Source organism: Enhydra lutris, unplaced genomic scaffold, assembly GCF_002288905.1.
Source record: "Enhydra lutris kenyoni isolate GAN:26980312 unplaced genomic scaffold, ASM228890v2 scaffoldscaffold21, whole genome shotgun sequence".
NCBI lineage: Eukaryota > Metazoa > Chordata > Mammalia > Carnivora > Mustelidae > Enhydra > Enhydra lutris.
The window spans coordinates 31,937,307-31,955,070 of record NW_019154105.1 but is presented as its reverse complement, the minus strand read 5'-3'; the positions used below and the strand labels follow the sequence as shown (position 1 = coordinate 31,955,070).

The window sequence follows — 17,764 nt, the reverse complement described above, 5'->3', positions numbered from 1 at the left end:
CCATGCTCAGTGGGAAGTCTGCTTGAGATTTTCTCACTCCCTCTCCCATTTCCCTTTCCCCTGCTTGCTCTGTCTCTCTCAAATAAATAAATAGATCTTTATTTAAAAAGTGGGGAGACTTAAAATTACTATGTAATGCAGTTGTGTCCATTTACCTGCAAACTTAAAAGGCATAGCAGTTACTGTCTAAACTTTTTCTGTTTTGCTAAGTTCCTAGGCTGTCCTTTCTTGGCCCTGTGGCTAGAGAGAGCAGGACTCTGTGTGTGTGTGTGTGTGTGTGTGTGTGTGTGTGTGTGTGTGTTTTGTCTGCACCTGAAACTCTTTCTGGGTTCCTGGGTACTTCTTCAGCTCCAAGATTGGGGTATATGATCAAAAGAAAACCCAGGAAACTCATCACCATGTTGTTCTTTGGGTCCCAATATCCCTACCTACCTTTCCTTCTTCTCTCAGTCTTTCAGAGTCTCTTAAGTGTGTTTATATAGATCTAGGGTTTTTAGTTATATTTAGTGGGAGAAATTGGGAAAAATAGGTCTAGTCCACTTCAAACTTGAATATCTCACAATTAACTTTTACATCTTGTTCTGATTTTAGTACTCAATATGTTTCCATTTACAATAACAACAATAAGACATCAGATCACAAGTTGAGTGTCTACTGTAGCAAACAAACACGTGGACTCCATAAATACTCAAAGAGTATATATGTGAGCCCCAAAATACATTTACTCTCCATAAATACTCAACTTCAGCATCAGCTTTGAGCACTTTTGGCTTTTGGTGATCCTCCAGATTTTATCTCCTGATTCTTTGGAAAAGAAGATTTATACATCAGTTTTAGCCTGACTCATATTTAAGTCTGGAGTCTCCTTTTGTTTAGGGAAGAACCTCCATTCTAGCTACCTTCCTTGATACCCTTATAACCCCAAATGTGGCCAGCCAGATTCTAGCCTCTGGTGAAGCATAATGGTTTGGGAGAATCAGACCATAAGTTTCTTCCCAAGAGTAATAGCTGGTAATTCATATTTCTGACTGTGTCGTTAACCTTTGAGCCAAATACTTGGTGTATGGTAATTGTTCAATGGACTATTATTGAAATGGGTTCTTATTTCCTAAGGATAGATGAAATAGTCCACATTTACTAAATTCCTTCCATTGCAATTCTGCTTGAAGTTCTATGTTGGGAAAAAACAGACCGGGGTGTAAAGTGTTTTTCAGATCTATTCGCTGTCCATCACTTGCTGGGCTTTGTATCACAAGGGGATCACCTCTATAAATTATATTTCCAAGGCTCCTTTACCAACTGGTTTCCATTCATATTAGAACAATGGAAAACATCTGCTGGGATATTGGGAAGCTAAGATCATGCACCTCCCTCCCCTTCCTTTTTGTTTTGGGAGACATCTGTGGAAGTGATCGTGACTCTTTAGTGGCTAGAGTTCTTACTGGACAACTTGTTCATCTGTATTCCAAGTTCTCCATCTGTTAGCCTTGGTTCCTGGATTCTAGTAAGACCACCACTTCCCCTTTTCCCTCTATCTCCAAGAGCGGTAGTAGTGATGCTTTTCTTCAATTACATCATTTAAGTCTTCTTTATAATAATATCATCCCCATTATCCCTAAGATCACACAGGTCATAAGTGGTAGAGGTGGGATTTGATCTGTGCCAATCCAATCACCAACTTTTTTCATTTAACCAGCATGTTACAGCCATATCAGGCCTTGGAAAGACTCCCAACCTTCCCAAAAGGAAATGCAGAATTTGAGAGTAGCTCTTTCTTGAAAGCCTGATAGTTAATTCAAGCTCAATCACATATCTGTGTTTTCTTTAATAGTCCACTGTAGATGGTATTTTATATAATAGTAGATTGAGACATCTAAGAATACCTAAAAATGTATGTAGATTAAAACGTTTTTGAGTTAATAATGCTTATCTCCTTGTAGTATTAAAGAAATACCAGTGCTACTCAACTTTTGTTTTAACCCACCACAGAGGTGGACCTCTACAATTCTTGAAGATATTTTTACCTTCTCTCTCAGCCTCTTTCTTAGTGAAATTTCATATTATGTATTTCTTTCTGTAGGGATGGTGAGGCAAAAACTATAGCCTGTGGTAAGAAAGCTCATTTCCATACATGCAATCAGGAAGAAAGCTTTTGTCATTCAGGCTAAACTTTCCACTTGCTATTGACATTTTTGTCTCTTAATTTGTAGGAGGTAACTTCCCAATTGTTTTTAGAGAAGCTTTCAATCTGGTTGTCAGCCAGACTAGAAGTTTAGTGCATTCTCAACTGAAGTCTTTTTCTCTTGTGGGTTAAGGGTTTATTAATCAATCCCAGGGCTATCTGGATTGGACTCTATATCCATTTTGAATTATGTTAAAATTCTAACTTGTCAACATTACAGTTGAACATATCATTCTCCAGCTTGGGATTTTAAAGGAACATGGAGGACAACGTGATAATTGAGTATTTTTAAAGAAGAGTCAACAGAAATCGAGGAATTCTAATATATTTTCCTTTTTTTAATAAATACATAAAGCTTTTTACCATTTCCCTCAATTATTTTGATTAACACGATAATAGGATCTTTCAGAGCATCATTAGACCAATTTTCACAGCCTGATGTAAGGACTCATTTCACAGAAATAATCATGACTAGCATTAATAGATGAATGTCAGTGCCATAACACAACAGCATAAGGCATATTTACACCATCTGAACATACAGGACACCATACACATACACAAAAATATCACAGATCCAGAACAAATAAAATCAATCTCCTAGACAGTTTACATTTACAGGCTTTGCCTAAAACACTTTTTTTTTCTTAATTTTTTTGTAATTTTTTCTTTCCAAGCAATAAACAAATCTTCCCTACGTCTTGTGATTTATTTGTTACATTGTGTTCATGCAAAAATAATAACTTGTTTTATTGCATTAACATTTAAACAGTTTTGGATTTGGGTCCCCCAAACCATCATCGAACATTTCACTCGATGTTGCTTCACCCATGTTGTCATTTTCGTTGGAGCGACACGACGATTTGTTTTCGGCGAGTTACAAAATGACAAACATATCCGGTCGACCACAGTTCAAAACACCAAGATTCGAAGCTTCTTGATCATGCACATTTTACTTTCATTCTTGCAAAATGGTTTGAATCAGATATGCCATTTTGAATTCACATTTGTTTTTTATTCTTTCTTCAAAATCCTATTTCTAAAAACAACAACAACAAAAAAGAATGAAAGAAAAGACTGTCCCACGTCCACTGTTCACAAAAAGGAAGAGCAGCAAGAATCACACTGACCATTGTTAGGATATAGTCAGGCGGCAACGCTGTAGTAAACATCGAACGTCACTGAAACACGGCAGGAACGTGACGATTACTATAAGCCGTACTTCTGCAACAGTTCAGACTGCCACTGGCGTTTGCGCTCTGGAAAATAATCTGGAATGTGGATTTTTTTAAAATCCTGAATACACTTTTTCATTTCTTCTTCCACACTTAGCTTCTCACAGACTTTCTTTTTGGATAGATTCGTTTCCCGGGACTTGCTGATGAGTGTCTGAAAGAGTTCACTGTTTCGGCGTTTGTCTGGTGGGGGCATCCATTGCGCAGGTGCCTTTTTGGAAGGGCGATCCAATGTTAAGGTGTTGGGTTGGTGAGCTGTTGCCTGCTGGGCACTGGGTGGGTTGTCCTGGGGAGTGCTGGCCTCTGAGTGGCTGTCACAGCTGGAAGTGGAGAGCTCATTACAGGAAGTCCCACTTTCACTTCCTTTATCTGTGACTTTGTCATGTTTCCTATCTTCATGTTCTTGGTTAGGTGACACTACTTTCTGAGGTGGTCCTAAAAAGAAAAGAAAAGAAAAAAAAAAAAACAAGAAGAATAATTAAATGAGTAGTGGGAAGGTCAAATTAAATAAGCTTTATATTTTTAAAATTTTAACCCAAGAACATTTATCTTCAAAAAAAAATCACTGTTTGTTGCATTAATTTATATTTGAGGGATTAAATACGACACCTAGCTTTATTAATGCACATTGAAACATGTGTGATGCTGATTAATTATTTATAGAATCGAGTTTAGGGGCTTTGTTAATGAGCATTTCTGCCATAAAAAATCATCAATAACTTTATGCTGGGGGCGCCTGGGTGGCTCAGTGGGTTAAAGCCTCTGCCTTCAGCTCAGGTCATGATCCCAGGGTCCTGGGATCGAGCCCCGCATCGGGCTCTCTGCTCAGCGGGGAGCCTGCTTCCTCCTCTCTCTCTGCCTGCCTCTCTGCCTACTTGTGATCTCTGTCTGTCAAAGAAATAAAAAAATCTTAAAAAAAAAAAAAGAAAAAATAACTTTATGCTGAAAAGAAGATTTTTGTTATTTTAGTTACTAGTTCCTGAAATCTAAAAAGATATTATATGTACATATTTTGTTAGTCCCATAACTGTTTCATGAGACATTTAGTTCATTTTTGTTCTACTTATTGGCTAGGAGTCCTTTATGTATATATCTACATTATAAAAGCAGAAAGTTCCATTGCTCTATTTTACATAGTAGGACTCTTCAGGTTCAGAGGCTCAATAACCTCATTTATGTTTCCAAGTGGGAGATTGGTTTAAATCTCATCCTCAGTCTCTTAATCTTGTTTTCTGTCTATTTCCTTGAAGAGAATTATGAAAGTGAGGCAAGATATACATGTGCCTAATAGTATGATGAAAAAATAAAATTGAAATACAGTATTTTCTTAAAATACAAGGTTTACCATTTGAGGTAAATTACCTAGGAAGACAATTTTCAGAAAGTGATAGCCAAGATAATTATTTCAAATACACAAACAGTTTACTTCCAAGAGGGAGCATATTTTATTCTTCTTGCCTCTGCTTTGGGATTAGGACCTCCATTTAACATTTACTGAATGCTACCAGATACACAGAACTATAATAAACCCTTGATTAACTAAAGCCCAACCACTGAGAAATATGTTACTCAAATCTTATTTTTTTTCCTGTAGTCAACTTTTATAAACAGGTCATATAAATCAGAATGGGTAGTGGGGAAAGGCATCAGTATTTTTAAGCAATTGCCCAGAAGATTCTATTGTGTAGCCAGAGTTGAGAACAATTGGTCTGATCTATAGGATCTCAGGTTTGACCACATATGGAATTATCTGGAAAGCTTAGATTATTGATGCCTTGGTCTTAACCCTAACATCCCACTATAATCAGATGCTATCAGGCCTTTGGGCCATTTAATAGAACTAGGTGATTTCAATCTGTAGCCAAGATTATGAATCTTTCCTCAGTCTAATATATAGTAAATGAATTATATATAGTAAATAATAATAAATATATAATATATAGGGGTGCCTGGGTGGCTCAGTGGGTTAAGCCTCTGCCTTCGGCTCAGGTCATAATCCCAGGGTCCTGGGATCGAGCCCCATACCATCGGGCTTTCTGCTCGGCAGACAGGGAGACTGCTTCCCTCCTCACTCTCTGCCTGCCTCTCTGCCTACTTGTGATCTCTGTCTCTTAAATAAATAAATAAAATCTTTAAAAATATATATAATATATAATTATATATGACATATATAATTCTATATAACATTATAAAATATAAGTTTATGTAATATATATAAAATATAAGTACATGTTATATTAAATAATATAATCTATAATATAAATAATAAATATAGTAAATAAGTATAGTAATATTTAGTAAATCAGTCTAAGATATAGTAAAAAATACTTTATAATACTCAGAAAAGTGGGGACACAAATCAACTTTTATAAAAAAAGTACTTGCCATAAAAACATCTACTATCTGTAACATTCTATTGGGCAATATTACCAATTTTCCTATTTACAATAAGAAGCAAAAGTGGATACCAAATATTTAAAAGGATGAAGTTTGACTTGGGTGGGATTAAAGATTAAAAAATGCTTTGGAACTTTTTGGAATGATGGAAATATTCTATATCTTGACTGTAGTGTTAGCTCTAGGACAGTATACATTTGTGAAAATTGACAGAATTGTGTAACTAAAATGGGTACCTTTTGTTATGTAAACTGTATCTGAATTGACATAACCAAAAACAAACAAATAAAAAAAAATCCTCAAAACTTTAAAGAAGATGTACATGTTTGAGGGAAGGTCTTAACTAATATTTCATTCTTCCCTTGTTCACAATACAGTAAAACTCTAAGAAAGGACACCAATACATTTCAAAAATATCACAACCATGGATTAAGGAGCACAAAACCTAACAGCTATTTTTTTTTTTTTTAAAGTCTCTGCCATTTTCACTTAGGGTAAGAGAGAATGGGGGTGGGTCTGAGGGATGGGGGCAGAGAAGATGTACTGATTAACACTCTTTGCTTACTAAGCCAGATCCATTCTCAACATTCCTTTCTCCTTAGCGGCTGATGGGCACAACTATGTCCTTAGGCTCCCTTGCCTTCTGGCTTTCAGTTGAATTCAGCCAATGATAAAGACTAGCAAGACCGTGCCCTCATCCCATCCTGCCCCCAGGATTTTAGGATCTCACTGTATTCCTGGACCAAGAGGCATAGCCCTGTCTGGCAGCTCTGTCCTCTCTCCCTCTCCCTCCCTCCTTCTGGAACCTCTCTTTCCATAGTCTATTAAACAGAGGTTCACATCTTCAGGCCTACAGTGTTCACCATGTCCACTGTAATAGGCATGAGGGTACTGCCACTCTGTTGTAAACTGTCAATATTTAACTTTTCTCAAATTACCCAACTGGATATGCCTTCTCTTTCTTCTGACACCCTGACTAATAGACCCACACTGGCATTAGCCAACTTCTCCAGCATTACTTGTAGGATCAGTGTTTCAGTGGCATCAGATTTTAGTGGTAATGATATTGAAATGGAAATGGGTTTAAAGCCCTAGTGATCTGGAATCAAATTCTAGCTCTATGGAAAATAGTCTAGTGGCCTTGAGCAAGGTACATAGCTCCTCTAAGCCTCAATTTTCTCATCTGTAAAGTGGGGTAATAGTACTTTCCCCATAGGTTGAGATCAAATGAAATACCATATAAAATGGTCTAATAAAATAAATCTCAACAATCAGAGTGCATCATTGTAATTTTTTTTCTAATGTGCAGATGTTTAGGGACATCTCTGAAGATTTTAAGTTTGCTCAAGAGTTTGCATGTATGTGTTTATGTGGAGCTCAGGGTGGTGGAGGAGGTGTAGCATCTATTTATCTAATTATCTTTATGGGTGAGTGTGACCTCACGCTAGCATGAGGCCCACTGGTCTACTCCAAAATAGGATATAAATAAATGCTTTTTACCTCTTATGTCTGTCTCCTGCATTACTTTAACCAGAAATCCCCACAGAAGAATGTGTGATTTTCATTCTCAATAATGACTAAAAGATTAACTTCAAATACCTGGAAAACCAATTTATATCTAAGGATAATTGAGTGATGAGAAATCATTTTTCTGTTAATAGGCTGGGGAGGCTGGGGAATAGAGCATTTGATAGAGATACCAAGGCAGAAAAGTAACATCAGAATGGAAAACAGCATGGAAAAAGGGTATTAGGTACCACCAGAGCAAATATTTCATTCTGCTTTTATTCACTGGGAGAAAGATGCTTAATGACATATGCTGGGGAGTTATATAAAGTTCATGTGTTAGCTAACTAAATAACATATGATTATTATGCCTAATGGCATTACAATTTATTCATGGAAATAAGCTTCCTCCCAGTCCTCCCAATATATACACAGATGAATGCAGAAACTCCACAGTACAATAGAATGCAACGTATGTACATCAGAAATGAATTGCTCTTGGAGTACAGGACAGAACACCCAGGAAGACTTCTGTGAAGGAAGCACTAAGCAGTTTAGCCAGTGAAGTGGTATGGAATATCACTATGAGCCAGGCACTGTGTTAGGATCTAGAGGAGGCTCACAGTAAGTTCTCTGGTGAAGCTCACAGGCTATTTTTTTTTTTTTTAAGATTTTATTTATTTATTTGACAGACAGAGATCACAAGTAGACAGAGAGGCAGGCAGAGAGAGAGAGAGGGAAGCAGGCTCCCCGCTGAGCAGAGAGCCCGATGCGGGACTCGATCCCAGGACCCTGAGATCATGACCTGAGCCGAAGGCAGCGGCTTAACCCACTGAGCCACCCAGGCGCCCCCTCACAGGCTATTTTATGATATTTTATAACACTGAGTGTTTAAAATGCATGAACACTTTAGAATATCTCCCACTACAGACTTTAAATTCTGAAAAAAAGAATGTGGGAAAATGAATTTATTATGATCTTAAGAACATCTTTTTTAAGAACTTAGAATAGATCCAATTATTAACCAGAAACAGCAAATACACACTTTTATTTCTCACTTCTTCTATATCATAAATTATCTTTAGGTAAGTCTGGCTCAGATGTTTGGTTCAGCTATTTCTATTATGACTTAAAGGAAAAGGTTTAACTTTATCTTGTCCACCCTTTTGAATGTCCAGAATATTAGGACGGTTTTCTGTACAAATCACCAGCAGGAACAAATAGTTTCCTTTTGATTAATGTCAGAATTTTTGATAATGCATAACACATTATGTATTATTACTGAAATCTGGTTAAGCATATTTTAAATAAGTAGTGATAACTTAGTGGATTCAAACTGGAGCTAAGATACAATAATAAGATGATTTATGGGCTTTTTATGACATGAAATTTAAGAAAAATGAACAAAATACATAGGAAGTAATGATTTACTCTATTTGCTTAGTTTCTTGAGAATGCCTGCTAATTGCAGGCTTCCAGGGATAATTTAAAACTCTAATTTTACATTATTCCATTCAATGAACCAAAGCCATAGGAAATGTCCTAAGCACAAGATGAAAAATTATTTAAATAGCACCAAGTCCAAGTCCTGTATATATGGGAAAAACATGTGTGTCAGAAGCTTCTCTGTGTCTCTTCAACTAGTGATAGAATAAATATATAAATTATCTTCTTAAAAGCATGTTGCCTTCCAAGTTAGAGCATCAGACAGAGTTTAAGAAAAGAAAACAAAATGTAATTTGGTGGTCTTACCAGCTGGGCTTTCTTCCATCACATAAATAAGCTCACCAGCAATTATTAGAACGAGCAACAAATCAATGAATAAGCAAAACTGTTACTTATTTGACTTTTAAGAGGAGTTAATTATTTAAAAATATCCAATACATACATATGTATACCTAGAAACTTTCCCAAAAGTATTTGGGTAATTAAATCTTTTCATTTGGCTATTTGCCATTAAACAGATTAGGATTTTTCATCTAGGAGTTGATCCTCTTTCAGGGGAATGACAGCCTTACCTAGAAGACATGCAAGTCAGCCAATTAAGTCATGCCCCTCTACAAATATTATTTTTTTAAACAATGTCAGTACACAACATGCACACACACACACACACACACACACACACACAATACTCATTTATTATGCTCACATTTTTCTTCAGTGTGGGAATGACCTTGGAAGATCTGGCTTTGAGCTTGGTTAAGTGCTTTGTGTTTTGTGTCCATCATGGACCCTCTCTAAAACTTGGTCTTTGTTGTTAAAACGTTGGGGTTGGCCCCTAAATTCATTTATATTATGAAGTTCTGTAATTCTAAATTATATAATGAATAGGAAGAGATTTTCCACACAGTAAAATTCTAATCAGATATTAAATATATAAAAAATTAATGAGTGACCACTAATAAAATTACCTCTTAGAATGTGGAAACAAATTCAATTTCCACTACAGTACTTCACAGAATTACATGGTTCAAGGATAACTTTCTCTAAGTTTACTGATAGGTAGTGTAGTTTAGAAGACATTACCAGTTTATATTTGTTTCATTAAATCTGTTCCTTTCATGGAAACACAGGCAAAGACAATAACATTTAAGGCATCACAGTGCAGACTGGCTGGGCTCACATCCTAGTTTAATAACGTACTAGGTGTGTTTTCCTTGGGTGATTTTCTTTGTGCCTCTGTTTCCACAAAATCGTGGTAAGGCTTAAAGAGCTAACACATATAAAGCACTTAGGTGGGGCTTGGCATGTGTAAATGTTCACAATGTCAATTATTATTACTCAGCATAAATATCCTGTATGATTTGGCCATCAGTAGTATGGCTGATTTGCTTACCTGAATTTTGAGAGAACGAACAGAGGGACCCAAATCCTTCCCCTCTAACTGTGGCTCTACAGGTGGTACCTACAAACGCATGGCTTCCAGCTGTCTCAGCCCCTTGAGGCCTCAGTTTTTTACTCAGTAAAAATGAAATAAGAACAGAAATACCTAGTCACAGGGCTATACTAAGAAAGGAGAGAACGTATGTCGAAGCAATTTGCCATGAAGTTCTCTCCAACAGGTTTGAGAGGCTATGAAGTATTAAATTTTCATATTCTAAAAGGAACTTATTTGAAAAAATAAAACACAAAAGCTCTCTTTTAAGTTGTTAAAATGTGTGAATTAGAGGCAATAGTAAAAACATTACATTAAACACAATAAAACAAATTGAAAGTATCACAATGGGCCAAAAGTATAAAATTGGGTAAAACAGGCTTACGATTAATTCCATTGAGTTTTATTACACTGATACAAAATGGAGGAAGTTATAGCTTTTCTAAGTCATTTGGGTGGCTAGTGTAGTACAGAAATTAAACATTAATATTTTCATCTTTTAAAAAAGGTGACTTCTGGATAGTTCTGGGTGTAAGCATGTTGAATAATTCCATATTTTTCTTGGAATACACAGCCATTTCCAAATGCAGTCTACATGTACAACTGCACACTTGAAAATACCTTTTATTTTAATCTCTTTACCTGCCTAGTGATGATAAAAAAGACTGAATATGTAAAATACATCTGCAACAGGCACAATTCCCAGAAGGAAAATTACCCTTTAATAGTACTAAATTCAATGGTCTGTGAATGGTTATGTGCTACTTAAACAGAATGAACCAATCCATCTTAAATATTAGCACCACATATCTTTAGATATTAAGCAGTTGAGTCAAAAGGGAAAAAACTCCATTTTGATTTGCTAAACATTTGTTGAGCACCTATCATGGACCAGGCATAGTGATAGTTACAAGAAGGACACACACACACACACACACACACACACACACACACACACACAAGTAAGTCAGGCTTAGGGTGACAGTAATACATAGGTAACTAACTTTTGAAAAGGACAGGAAGGAGGGAGCAGGAGTAAATTGTGATTGGAGTGAACTAAGGAATGGGCATTATTTTTAATTTATTAGTTAAATTCTCACACTAAATTGAAACTTAAAGTCCATACAGGAGGTGAGTTCACCTTAGAGTAAAAGGCTATTTGAATAAATAAAGTTCAACTTTTATATGAGAAAAATTAAACTCATTTCTTTATGTTTTCTACAGTCTCTACCATCATTACTTAATGTTTTTATGAAGAGGAATAAAAAAGAAAATAAAAGAAGTGTAATTTGGAAAGCTAAACATGTTGTGGTATTCCTTTCTACATCCTGACATGATTAGTCACTGGTCCATTCTTTTGATCTACCCTGTACCTGCTAACTTTTGATTGTACTTATTTATTTACAGTGTGTCTCCCAGTCTCAAACCATAAATGCCTTGAAGGTAGAAACTGCCTTTCTAGCCTATCATGAAGTCTTAATCAGAGTAATTGCTTGACCAAATAAATAAAATGATCTTTACTCCTATGAATATCTATAGTATCTACTACTTACTATATCAATCATTACTGAATGAATATTCACTACCTTTTATGTTACTAAATATTCACCAAGATGACCACAGAGAGGTAAGAAAGCTCCCATCATCCCCACAGAAATATTTGTCCCAGAGTCACATATCTGTTGTCCTATGCTTCCTCAAAGTGGTTATGGTTTTGATAAAGGTGGTGACCATATTTTTTTTCCTTGTGTCACTCAGTTCAGTTCAGTGATTTGTTTTGTCACTGAACCAAATGTAAATAAAGTGAGTAATAATTAAGTAAATAAGCAAATGTAATGTGGTATTAAGAAAAAATGTGAAAGAAAATGTATGTTTAATTGAACATATATTTGAGGAGGTTTTCAAAAGTAATCTTATCACCTTCCTTGCATTTCATACATCTGTGTCTTCCTAGTAGTTATTTCTGTAGACGATATCCAAGGTCAAATTTGGCTACCCAATGGATTCATTTCTTATTTCCAATTATTTCCAGGTCTTGTTAATTCTACTTCTACGGTGGCTCTTAAATCAATCCCGTCATTTCTATTCCATTTCCACCACTTCTAACAGGTTTCTCGTTACCTCTTACTGTGTCTCCTAACCAGCTCTCCGAATTCCTTTTAGTCCCACTTCAAACTATTCTTGCAAATTTGCTAAATAAATATTCCTGAAGTCTAATGCCATCAAGTATCTCACTTGTACAAAAGCCTTCCAAATAGTTCCCTCTGCACACAGGATGAAGCTTGCATGCTACATTTTGGCACTGAGGATTGTTCTTAGTGTGACTCAAGTGATTATCCCAGTCCATCCGGTACTGCTCCCCACATAGCAGCCAAAACATACGTGTTGCTTTCAATAAAGGCCTTGCTTAACTCATGCCCATTTCCCTCCCCACGGACTGTATTCCATCTATGCTCATCATTCTTCAAAGCCAAATGGTGTTTTCAGCATAAAACCTTCCATTCTCACATTTGGCTATAATATATCCTCTTCCCTTAATGACCCATAGCAGTTTGTTTGAATCTGTCTCAAAGTATGGAGCCTATTTTTGTCTTAAATAATAGTCATCTCTGTACGACTTTTAACTTCCACAAGGCATACACACAGACACATGTACAAAATTTTAGTTTGCATTTCTTGAAGCACCATCCCCATGATTGGGCTTATACTAATTCAGTAACTCATTGTTGAACTGAATTAAATGAAATTAGTCTTCCCTACAAAAGAATGTCTAAGCACATAAGGAATTGTTTTATTCCCAAAGAACATCTTTTTGTTTTGTCTTCTTTTAACTAAAAAAAGATAAACCCAAGTATAATTAAGCTTACAAGGTGTAACAAAAACAAGTAAAAAAACCAAAAAAACAACAACAACAAAAAAAAGAAGATGAGCCTTTGGCAGTGGGGTATAAGAAGGGGCTTACCGTCTCTCTAGTTACTCTAAGTATTCCTTTGGGAAGGTCCCTATATTATTCCTTTTAAGCTACTAAAGAAAAATAAAAAGTATTTGAGAACCGTAGATAATGAATAAAACCCATTTTCTTTGCTCTTCGGAAGAATTCTACATCACTTATGTGATTGTACTGGGTTGTTACACCTAAATATTTCTAGTAGGAAAGGTATCACTTGTCCACTTGTCCTTTTAGAAGACTGATCACATGTGAAATGGTTACCGACACCTTGTCTGAGGGCTACATTTAAAACTGACCTCCGCATTTCACTCATGGGAGCTAGGATTCTGTGGTACAGTGATCATTTTTGTGTTTAAGAAAATAAATAACACCCCCTCAAAAAAAAAACAAAAAAAAAAAAACCCTACAAAATTCCATTAAGATGCCCAGGCTCATTTTGGAATTGGGAATTAAGACCATGTAATCCTGGGTTCCCACTACCAAATCCACCATTCCTTATTATTGATATTGATAGAGTGTTTTTCCACATGCCTAGGTGGTCACCTTCTAATGACCTCCCTTTTCAAGCAACATTTTGTATAAGACAGATAATTTATCTCTTTTTCAAATTTGTGAACACACGCCAACTCTTGCTTGTTCCACATCCATAAATGTGGATCATAACACCTGCATGGTGCTTGGCAAGGATTAATGAGAGGTTAAATCTACAACAGATCTGATGGCCCTGGGAGGGGAAAGAAAGTTGCCTTGTAAATATAGCCTGGGGCTACACTTATGATGTGCTGTGTATAACAAATTTATGTGAACATAAAACCATGCTGGTTGTAAATTATCGTTGCTGTTATAAATAAGAAAAATCTGTCTCAGGCTTGAGAAAAAATTTTTTTGATGACAAGAGGGGAAGAAGAGGTTGTGACAAGGCAAAAAGAAGGAAAAAGAGAGAGAGAGAGAGAGTAATACTCTTGGATTCCCAAAGCAGTATCAATTGCTGGCAGAAAGTCACAGTTGAGGGGATTTTTATTTGTCAGATCTCTTCAGATCTGGAGTGCCTGCCTGACAGTAAGTACTTTCAAGTACTTCTAACAATGGTCAGCGAGATGTAACATTTTGTAGCTGCCATACTATTTAATGTGAGTGCCACCTCTTTTCACTTTGAGATTCATAAAAGTGTGCCTATTATGGAAGCAGCTCAGTGCAGAATCAGTACGGTGCATGGAAAACGGAAACACAGACACTCACAGCAGTTTAAGGTAAAGTTGTGCGACAGTTAAAAAAAAGTTCTACCTTTGGAAATGGCAAAACTGTGCTTGAAGTGAAGTTCTGACCCCTACTAGCTATGTGTAGCTATGGGTGTCTTCAAGGCTCATTTCCCCATTTTGCTTAAGAAGGATTAAAAATATGGCACCTCCCTCCTAGAGTCACCCTACGTAAAGATACGTGTGAGGAAGAGTCTTACAGGAGGCTGAAAAGCAGGCCCCAGAAAATACATCTGTTCCTAATATCTGGAATCTGTAAATGTCACTTTGTATGATCAAGTCTTTGCAGATGTGATTAAAGATAGTGAGATGGTGAATTCATCTGGAGACCTGAAGTCAACCACAGGTATTCTTGCACAGGGGGGTGGGAAGGACATCTGGTATACAGAGAGAAAAAGGCAGCGGTGCGACCATGATGTCAGGGGATGGAGACTGTTGGGTTGGAAATCAAGGACTACCGGCAGCCACCAGAAGCTGGGAGAGGTAAGCAATGGATTTTCCCCTGGAACGTCCCTGGCGACAGCTTCATTTCTGCCCAAAGTGATTTCGGACTTCAGACCTCTAGAACCCTAAGACAATAAGTTTCTGTTGTTTTAAGCTACCAAAAGTGTGGTAATTTATGACAGCGGCCATTGGAAACTAATACAAGTCTATTTAGTCTCCTGTCTGGCCCTTGGTAGATGCTAAATTATGGCATTTATATAAGAGAAAACATTATCCTTAACAACTGGATGTTATTGGATCTGAATTACAGGATCTTAAGTTTCTCTATTAAAAATACAATCTCTTGCAGTCTCTGCCAGATTGTCATCCTATTTTTCTTCCAACTAATAGCCCATAAGATTTTAGAAAACAGTTATCATCTCTAGTCTGTTTTCCCCAATTATATAAATTAACCATTATTTCCAATAACGAGGTTTATAGCCTCCTAATGTCACATCCGACTACACTCTACACAGTAACATTCCCACAAAATTCTCCTTTCTTTCTACACGCATGCATACTCACACTCACCTACCCTCATGCACATATTGCATACACATGTCGACATATCATATATACACATATATGTGTGTGCATGTGTGTATGTATTTATAATCATAGAACTGTCTCTCATCTGTAACTGATTCCACACACGTCTAGCAACTGATCATTCTATGAAATTCTAGCACCATGAGTTTACTGCCTTCTGGACATTTCTTTAACTTCAAATACCATATGCTCAAAAAAGAGCTCATTATTCTTTCCCTGTAAACCAGTTCCTCCCGCTATGTTTTCTATTTTTCTTTTTTATAAAAGCACCACAATCTTCATAATCAGCCAGGTTTGCAGTCTCAGAGTCTTCTTCATTATTTCTATTCTTATCCCCCTATTGATTCTCTGCTCGTGTGACAGCCACTAATCCCATTGCGCCTACTTTGATAATGTCTCAGTCACTTATTTCACTCTTCTCCCCACAGTTATGATCCTCATTAACTCATATTGAATCTATTGTAATCACCTTCTAACCTCTTCCTCAATCTATTGAAATGACATTCTAGAGCTCTTTTCCTCTTTAATATCTACCTCCTGCTATCCATACTAAAATTCCAGCTACATAGCACTGAAATATAGCTCTTATTATAGTACTTGTTCTCAGAAAATATCAAAGCTTTCAGCAACATATCCAATCTGCTAGACCCGTAAACAAGACTTTCTATGGTGTGGTCCCAATTTAAACTCCAAAACTCATTTTCTATTACTCCCACTTTCTATTCAAGCCAAATTGGAGATACTGATATTATCCTAAATATCACATGTCTTCTTGTCTTCAGTTCCTCACCTAAGTAAGTTATAGGTTGATTTTTCTCTTATAGCATACTTAAATAAATGCAGCATATTCTTTATTGGCTGTGTGTGCATGCATATCTGAGAATATACTTGGTACTCCTATCTGTCTTGTAGACCCTAAACCCCACCCTACAGGAGTGGGTTTATAACATAGACTGGGCCAGTCATAATACCTTACCAACCCAGCCCCATAATCTAAGGCAAGGATGAGGGTTGGGAGACAAGTAATCGGGGTAGTTTAATAATAAGAAATCCCTGGAACACTAAACTGTTGATGAGGGGAGAGAAAAAGAAGGTCTAGCCAAAATCAAGTCTAGCCAAAAAGCTCTCGGATATGACTGCCAAGGACTAAGTTCCCCACCCCAATTACAGTAGAAGAGAATAAGACAAGAAAGGGAGTTTGGGTGTCTGACTCTGTAATCCCTCTGGCCCCCACCTGTTGAACGAGTATTTTAGACCAAATGAAATATTAACTTTATCAGAAAAATGATTTTTATACATCTATTTGGATATTTTATTAGATACATATAACCTTGAAATATAACTGAAACCTCTCTTCTGAAGCAAGTTAGTGTGACATGTTGATTATATTGTCATTGGAGGACTCTAACACTTAATGCTAAATGCATAAAGTTAAATTTTTAATGTACATCTTAAGTTATTGATCAGAAAATCTGGGGAAATTTATATTAAGCAGAAAAAATACAATCAGTGTGTATTTATGAGCAAATTGTTATAACAGTAATATACACAATTTAAGGAATCTTAGGGATTTACTTTTACTCTACTTAACAGGCCCAGGGGCCCCCATCCCTGCCTTAGAGCCTGCGACCAGAGTGGGTAAAATACTATTATTGTCCTACACTAAGTTTTCATCCATTCCTGTGTCCTGGGAGAAAAGATCTGTTTCAAAAAGTGAAATAGAGTGCAAGAAAAACACAAACTCAGACACACACACACACACACACACACACACACACACAGCCGATATATGCTTTATTATGGAAGTTTGTTCAAATGCAGAGACCAAGATGTATTGTAGTAAAATAAGTGTTTCACACCATCCCATGGCAATATGTCACTGTGTATCATCTTTTCCTGCATAGCCACTAGTTAAAGGAGAGAATTGGCTTAGAGAAACAAACTTAGTAATGCAACCAGGACAGTTTCTCTTAGTTCATAGTTTCTCAAGTGAGTACAAGAGGAGAGTAACATTAAACATTTATGAACACCTACTATGGACCAGGCACCATGGTAAATGCATATACATAGCATCTCATTTACATTTCACAATAACTTTATAAAATAAGGCCTATTGTCCCTATTTTACTAATAAGAAGACCAAGGTTTAGGAGGTTATGTGATTTGACAGGTTACATTTGAAAGTAGCAGAGATAGGATTCAGAGTTTCACCTGCCAGACTTCAGAGCTTATACTGAGTTAAGCTCTGAGTTACACTGCTTCAAAAACCTGAAAATGGTGTTTAAATCAGTTTCCCCGCAATCCTAAACTAGAGGTAGAACTACTCAT

The 17,764-nt window shown here is 36.5% G+C and overlaps 1 protein-coding gene across 1 annotated transcript in view; it reads right to left on the bottom strand.

Annotated features, from left to right (window-relative positions):
- Positions 1-1,023: 1,023 nt before the first annotated feature.
- The window catches only part of LOC111149246 (potassium channel tetramerization domain containing 8), a 255,815-nt gene continuing 239,074 nt past the window's right edge, over positions 1,024-17,764 (bottom strand). The window contains exon 2 of the mRNA XM_022506204.1: positions 1,024-3,852. Coding sequence (XP_022361912.1) covers positions 3,392-3,852 — 461 coding nt within the window. The 3' untranslated portion in view covers positions 1,024-3,391. The remainder of the gene's footprint in view (positions 3,853-17,764) is intronic.